This window comes from Juglans regia, chromosome 11 (genome assembly GCF_001411555.2).
Source record: "Juglans regia cultivar Chandler chromosome 11, Walnut 2.0, whole genome shotgun sequence".
Lineage (NCBI taxonomy): Eukaryota > Viridiplantae > Streptophyta > Magnoliopsida > Fagales > Juglandaceae > Juglans > Juglans regia.
In genome coordinates this window covers 34,393,761-34,400,967 of record NC_049911.1, presented here as the reverse complement: position 1 = coordinate 34,400,967, position 7,207 = coordinate 34,393,761, and the positions used below count along the sequence as shown (strand labels likewise).

The 7,207-nt window shown below is 30.4% G+C and overlaps 1 protein-coding gene across 1 annotated transcript; it reads left to right on the top strand.

The window, feature by feature from the left end:
* Positions 1–410: 410 nt before the first annotated feature.
* Positions 411–5,012, top strand: LOC109009519 (sulfite exporter TauE/SafE family protein 3). The gene is made up of 12 exons (XM_018990018.2): positions 411–1,142; positions 1,677–1,836; positions 2,341–2,541; positions 2,626–2,690; positions 3,237–3,264; positions 3,357–3,439; positions 3,549–3,635; positions 3,735–3,785; positions 3,888–4,109; positions 4,271–4,364; positions 4,490–4,630; positions 4,727–5,012. The coding sequence occupies exons 1-12, from the start codon at positions 924–926 to the stop codon at positions 4,810–4,812; spliced, it is 1,437 nt and encodes a 478-aa protein (XP_018845563.2). The 5' UTR covers positions 411–923; the 3' UTR covers positions 4,813–5,012.
* Positions 5,013–7,207: the final 2,195 nt, after the last annotated feature.

Below are 7,207 nucleotides of genomic sequence, written 5' to 3'. Positions count from 1 at the left end.
AAAATTAAAAGTTAAATAAAATATTTTTTTAATATATTTTTTTAAAATATTATTTTTATTTTAAAATTTTAAAAATTAATTTTTTATTTTATTTTATATAAAAATTTTAAAAATTATAATAATGAAATGAGAATAAAATGATTGTGAAAAACGAGACCTAAAAGCCCAGGAAAGATCAATAAAAAGTCAGAGTAGTGATTAATAGTTTAAAGAAATTCATGAGGAAAATGTTAAAAAAAAAAACAGGCGGCATAATCTTTTGAAATATAATATGCAGCACGGCAAGGAATGTGCTGATCTCCCATTCCTTAATAATTTAGAACCAAACAAGCGCATTTATCCATTAATGAATGTGTCGTGTAATTACAAAACTCTGACTCCTATAAAAACTTCCAACATTGTCTCAATAAGTTCGATAGTGTGAGATCTGATTAATTTCTCCGCCTTGGAGCCAGCGTTCGACACAGCACCCTCTCAATCTCGTTTTCATCACCTCTCGATCGCTTACTCTCGTTCTTTTACCTTTCCCTTTTTTCCACGATTTGGGTTGGATTCTTACATTCCTCTTCGTATCCATCACACCTTTTATATTTCTGTCATAATACTTCCGTATCAATTGTTCAGAAAGCTCTAGGGGAACCTGATCGGTCTCATACACAAAAAAAGATTCAACATTTTCGGTTTCTTGTATTTTCCCCCAAGGTTTGTGGTAATCCAAACCAAGGCCGAGTGCACTCAGTCTCTGAACTGCACGAGAGTTTCTTCGCATTCTGAAAGTTTTGTTGGAAGTAAGAGCTCTCATTTGTGATCCTGTTGCTGCATAGGAAAAAAAACGTTTTTTCTTAGGTTGTTGGAGATTAATATATTTGGTCAATCAAAGATTCAGAAAGCGATTGTGTACAAGTCTGTAGTATCAGAATCTGATGGCTGAATTCGGATCGAAATGGCTGTGGGGTTTGAGATCGGTGTGGATGGTCTTGTTGAACTTTCTCTTAGCTTTGGTGTTTGTTTCGGCGGAGAGGGGCATGAGACTGCAGGCTTCAAGAACCAATGAAACAGAAGGACCTGAATCCAGTTATCTTCTCAAAGCAATAAATTTCTTATGGCAACCAGACAAATCTGGTTATCAACACGTTTGGCCGGTATATTCCAACTTTTCACATTTTGTCAAATACTTTCCTCAACTTATGCGAAGCCCTTTTCAATCAGCCAAATAATTCCATTATATTTATCTTTTACTTGCCGTTTGTTTTCTCATATGAGTTGATAAAATTAAAAATTAAATAAAATATCGAGAGAATATATATTTTAATATTATTTTTATTTTATAATTTAAAAAAATTAAATTATTTATTTTATTTTGTGTTAGAATTTAAAAAAATTAATGATAAGATGAAATGAGTTAAAAAGTTTTGTAAAAGTGAATCAGCCTTAACCTTTATGAAAAAAATTCAAGATTGTTTTAACTATTAATTTGTTTATATGTGGGTAGTGATGCATGTGGATAAGTACGTTACATTTGGGATTACGTAGCAGAAAACCAAAGATTCTTGTCGATTTATGGCTTCTTTACTCGTGCTATATATTAATAGACTGTGAAATTACTTGGTGTAATTTAAATATGGGTAATTATAATTATCAAGAAAATATGGGTAATTGGGATTTTTTCTTTACAGGAGATGGAATTTGGATGGAAAATAGTTGTGGGCTCAATAATTGGATTCTGTGGAGCTGCGTTTGGGAGTGTTGGTGGCGTTGGCGGTGGTGGTATTTTTGTTCCTATGCTTAGCCTTGTTATTGGGTTTGATCCGAAGTCAGCAACAGCTATATCAAAATGTAAGAATAAGATGTAACTTTTTTTTCGTTTTAGTTATATTCTTGAAGGATGTTTTAAGCATTTTCGGTAGCTCGGTACAGATTGAAATACTTGATCTCATTGAATCCAAGATGAAGGACGCTAAAATAAATAAATAAATAAATAAAGTAACATCTCGCGTGCCGCGTAGAATGATTAAAAAGATCAGCATGCGGATCGAGATTTTTTCTGCAGATACTTTTTAGGCCACCAGATTCTGAAAAGTAAAAGATTCTTGATCATAAAGAAGTGGTCCTTATGCAAAAGTTTTGAGAGAGTTAATTTTTCATGGCCTTTCTTTCTGAATTTAAGCTTGGAATCTTGGAGATGGCTGGCTTTTAAGCTTGGAATACAATATTTAGCTTTTCACATCGTTGCTTATATGCAAAATTTCTCGAACTAAACTAAATGCACACAAGGAATCCACTTATAAAAGAAACCATGACATAATTTACAACGTTATAAATTTCTTTTGTTTGTGTCAGGTATGATCATGGGTGCAGCAGTCTCAACTGTTTACTACAACCTTAAGCTAAGGCATCCTACACTTGATATGCCCATCATCGACTATGACTTGGTACTGCTCATCCAACCAATGCTCATGCTGGGCATTAGCATAGGAGTGTCTTTCAACGTCCTATTTGCTGATTGGATGGTCACAGTTTTGCTTATCTTTCTCTTCATAGGTAATAATTGGTTGAAATATAGTTCCGCTTGCTAGGCACATTGCTCTAATAACACCTTGTTTTTTTTTTCCTGGTGGCTTGCAGTTACATCAACAAAGGCATTCTTTAAGGGTGTTGAAACATGGAAAAAGGAAACCATTGTGAAAAAGGTAAAAGCATAAAAATTTACGCATATATGCATGATTTCGAGCTATGTTCTCTCCATTGAAAGTCAAACATCTTTTGTGCATTTTAAATATGTTTATTCTATCACATTTGAAAGAAAACTTTTTTGTTTTGCATTTAAGATAACTTTTTTGTGGGTAATGATACACTTACAATTTCTTTATAATTATTTTACAACTCATTTTCAATCAATCAATACAATCGTGCCACTCTATTAAAAATAAATTTCAATATTATAAAATTACCCTTTATTTTATGTAGAGTTGCAAAGTAATTGTAAAGAAGTTGTAAGTGAATAATTTTCCTTTGTGATGTGCAATACACCATTTCGTCTCCTGAATATTTTATTGTCAACTTCAACTTCTTAAATCTACTTTATAAATGGATTTGGGCCTTCATTACCTCATGGTGTTCTGAAAGAGTGGGGAAAGCATTCAGTTTCACGTTTGGTCTATATGCACCTTTTGTTTTTCTGTTATTAATACTGAAATCAATTGCTTACTATTGAGTCTCATTGTTCCAAATTTTAGGAGACTGCTAAGAGACTGGAGTCAAATGGTGAGTTGATTCTCTGTTCGTCTAATTGTATAAAAAGCAGTGCTTGGAGTTTATTTCTGAAATCAGTTTTTATATTTGTCTTCCACTACCAGGTTCTGTTGGTGCGGAAGTTGAATACAAGCCTCTTCCTGGTGGTCCGGGAAATGGTGTTCAAAAGGACTTCAAAGATACAGAGGTAAGAATACTCTTGGTAAATTGTCATTGTGCAAGAACTTATAAATAAATAAATAAACCTGTCATTGTGCAAGAGCATTCTGGAAGCTGAGTCAATGCAAATATTGCAGGTCGGTATTCTTGAGAATGTTTACTGGAAGGAACTTGGACTTCTCATTTTTGTTTGGGTTACATTCCTTGCAATTCAGATCGCCAAGGTTTTATCTCTTATTCCGTGCTTTCCCGTAAAAAGTTTTATATCATTCAATCCTTGATTATGTGATATCAATAGCGTGATCATCTCCCACTGATGACAGAATCATACAGCTACATGTTCGACGGCATACTGGGCATTGAACTTGCTGCAGGTATTTATTTTGACACTAGAAACCACCCATGTTATTTCCTCTCTTTCTGTGTATGAGTTTGTGTTTGGCCAAGTTACTTCAAATACCTGACATTGTCCACAGATCCCTATTTCTTTTGGGGTATCTTTGTATGAAGCAGTTGGTCTTTACAAGGGACACAGAGTTATTGCATCCAGGGGAGAAGAAACGAAAAATTGGCGAATCCATCAGCTGGTTATCTATTGCGCCTTAGGTATATTGGCTGGAATAGTTGGTGGGCTACTTGGACTTGGTGGAGGGTTTATAATGGGTCCACTATTTTTGGAGCTGGGAGTCCCTCCTCAGGTGAGTTTGTGGTTTTCATTAAATACATCTTATCATTCACATACAGATATCTTGTTATATCGTCTTGAAGTTGTGTATATGTTGCAAACTAATAGTTAAGCAATGGAAAAGAATCTCGTTGTTTACATATATATCATCCATAACTTGTGAGTTCTGTGCAGGTCTCAAGTGCCTCTGCCACCTTCGGAATGACCTTCTCTTCATCTATGTCTGTTGTGGAATACTACCTTTTGAAACGTTTTCCTGTTCCTTACGGTAAGTCACTACCGCACAACACCCCGACGGTTCGCTTTCTCGGGTTATTTTTTTTTTCTTTTAAATACCATCCATCATTTTGACAAGAAGAAATTTCATCGAACATTTGCAACTTTTTGTGGCAGCTCTCTACTTTGTTGGTGTGGCTACCATTGCAGCCTTCATAGGGCAGCATATTGTAAGAAGGATGATCATTTTACTTGGAAGGGCATCACTGATCATCTTTATTCTAGCCTTCACTATATTTGTTAGTGCAGTATCACTTGGTGAGCATTATTGTTCCCTGTCATTTGGCCCAGTGAAATATAATTTTCCAAAATCTGTGAATTCGAATTCTGAAAAGATTTGTATCTGTTTGTTAGGTGGGGTTGGCATATCAAACATGATTGGGAAGATTCAGCGTCACGAATACATGGGATTTGAGAACCTCTGCAAGTATGAGGCATAGCATGTTTCATGGCTTGCCTCTTTCTTCATTACTTTTCTTCCACTCTCTCTCTCTCTCTCCAAACAAAAAACAAAAAAAAGAAAGAAAGAAAATTCCCAAGTTTTGTTTATGGGGTTAAACATACTCCTAAGGCTACAAATAGCTTTCACTTTGTACCAATTATTGTTTGAAATAATGGAAGGTGACTATTGCTTTGCTTCGTTCGGTTTGTTCATATACTAGAGGCGATGATGAAACAGTTTCATCTCATCTCATTTTATTATTATAATTTTTTAAAATTATCACATAAAATATAATAAACAATTCAATTCTTTTAAATCTCAAAATAATATTCTAATAATATTTTATTTAACTTTTAATTTTTATCTAAAACAATTTCATTTTATCTCATTATCCCAACGAGTTTATATTTACAATTTTTTTAACTCCCAGTTTTCTTAGTTGGACTAATTACGTTTTTCATTTTACACTCTAAACTAAAAATAAATAAATAAAGAAACAATGTGTATATTAAATTTTTTATATTTTTAAAATTTCACCGTCAGTTAATATAAATAAATAATTGGTTATCTTTACATTTTAACGATTAATGTTAAATGATGGTACAGAGTAAAATTTATTGCTGCGGTGCAAAATAAATAGGGTGCAAAGCAAAGAGAGTGACGGTTTGTGAATGAAAAGTATATATATATTTTTTCAATCTCAACAAAAACAACTAAAAAATAATAAAACAAATTTCAATGGTATTTGGATTATTTGTTATTTAAACATGGCTGTATGATGTATATCACCTTTTTACGTTGGACCGTCAATATTTTTCTCAAAACCTTCTTAAAATCCTTTTTAAAAATTTTAACTTCAATTTAAACACCTTTCAATTTTATTTTAAAAGATAACTTCTATATCAACATTTTATATAACTTGTGGCTGATTAGCATAAACTCCCAACTTTCAAAATGAAAGTCTTGGATTTGAAACCCCCCTCCTCAAATGTATAAAATATATATATATTTTATCTAATCATTATCAGTTGTAATAAGAAGTAAAGAAAATATAAAAACCTACACAACACTACCTTAGAAAATTATACTGAAATACCTGTTTAACTTTACCTATTTATTTTTACAAATTTTAATATAGAATATATATAAAAAATTATTTAATTTGTTGTATATATTTTTTTCATAAAACTCAATAAACAATACATTTTAAACTAGTTAAGATTTCTCAAAGTTTTTCTAACTCAGGTTTTTTTTTATATTTATTTATTTTGAAAAATACTAAATATATTTAAGAAAAACTTATAAAAAATTTACTTCTCTACATGTCTGTTATTAATATACTGAAAATCATAAAATTTGAATTTTAAAAAAAATTAACAAAATGAATTTTATAAATAAAATTATAAATATAAATATAAGTACATGTAGTATTATTATTTATTTCTTAATCTAACGTGGGTTGGTATTTGATTGATCACAAGTTTCCTTACGGTATCCTAGATTGCATTTGGTTTGAGAGTGGTGCTACTCTACTGCTCAAAGTGCACTGCAGCAAAGTAATACTGTTCAAGCTTACCACTAAACTAAAAATATTTTTTTAAATTTTTTTATCATTTTAAAATATTTTTAAAAAATGTAAAAATATATTAATACACTAATAATGATTTCTTTAACTATTAAGTAAATAAAAAAATTAAAAATAAAATAAAATATGTGAGGTGTTCAAATGAGTGGATAAATTAAGTGGATAAAGTAGTATTTTTATTAGTTCGAATATATATTTTGCATTTAATGCCAAATTCTGAATTTTATTTATAATTTTGTTAATTTTTAAAAGGAAAATGATTTACATACAATATTTCTTATAATATTTTACATAATTATGTTTTAAAAATTAGAGATATTTTTATAAAATATTTTTGTTTTAAAAAAATATATTTATTTTATAATATTATTATATAATATGTTGTACAATATATTATATATATATCGTTACTTTTTTTAAAAAATGGATGATGTGGTAGGCATTGAACCGTCTGCCATATCACCTGTGTGACCGAGATTGATGGACACACGGCTGAAAGACGACGTCGTAAGTAGCAGAAGAGGAATTACTTATGGTCACCCGTTGTCTGAGATCTATTAGAGTTAATAAAAAAAATTAAAAATATATATTTTATAATTATATAATTGATATAGAAATTAGAAGGCTTTCCATCAAATTTTGTTTGGACAGTAAAATAAAATGAGATAATTTTAAATAAAATAAATAAAATATTATTTTTAATAATATTATTATTTTAATATTTAAAAATTAAATTATTTATTATATTTTATATAAAAATTTAAAATAATTATAATAATTAAATTTGACGAGAAGAATTGAGAATCTT

Excerpts from the sequence above, each read along its gene's own strand:
- LOC109009519 (XM_018990018.2), top strand. The coding sequence starts at position 924 with ATGGCTGAATTCGGATCGAAATGGCTGTGGGGTTTGAGATCGGTGTGG. Across the intron at positions 1,143-1,676 it reads GTTATCAACACGTTTGGCCG|GAGATGGAATTTGGATGGAA; the intron begins GTATATTCCAAC and ends TTTTCTTTACAG. Across the intron at positions 1,837-2,340 it reads AGCAACAGCTATATCAAAAT|GTATGATCATGGGTGCAGCA; the intron begins GTAAGAATAAGA and ends TGTTTGTGTCAG.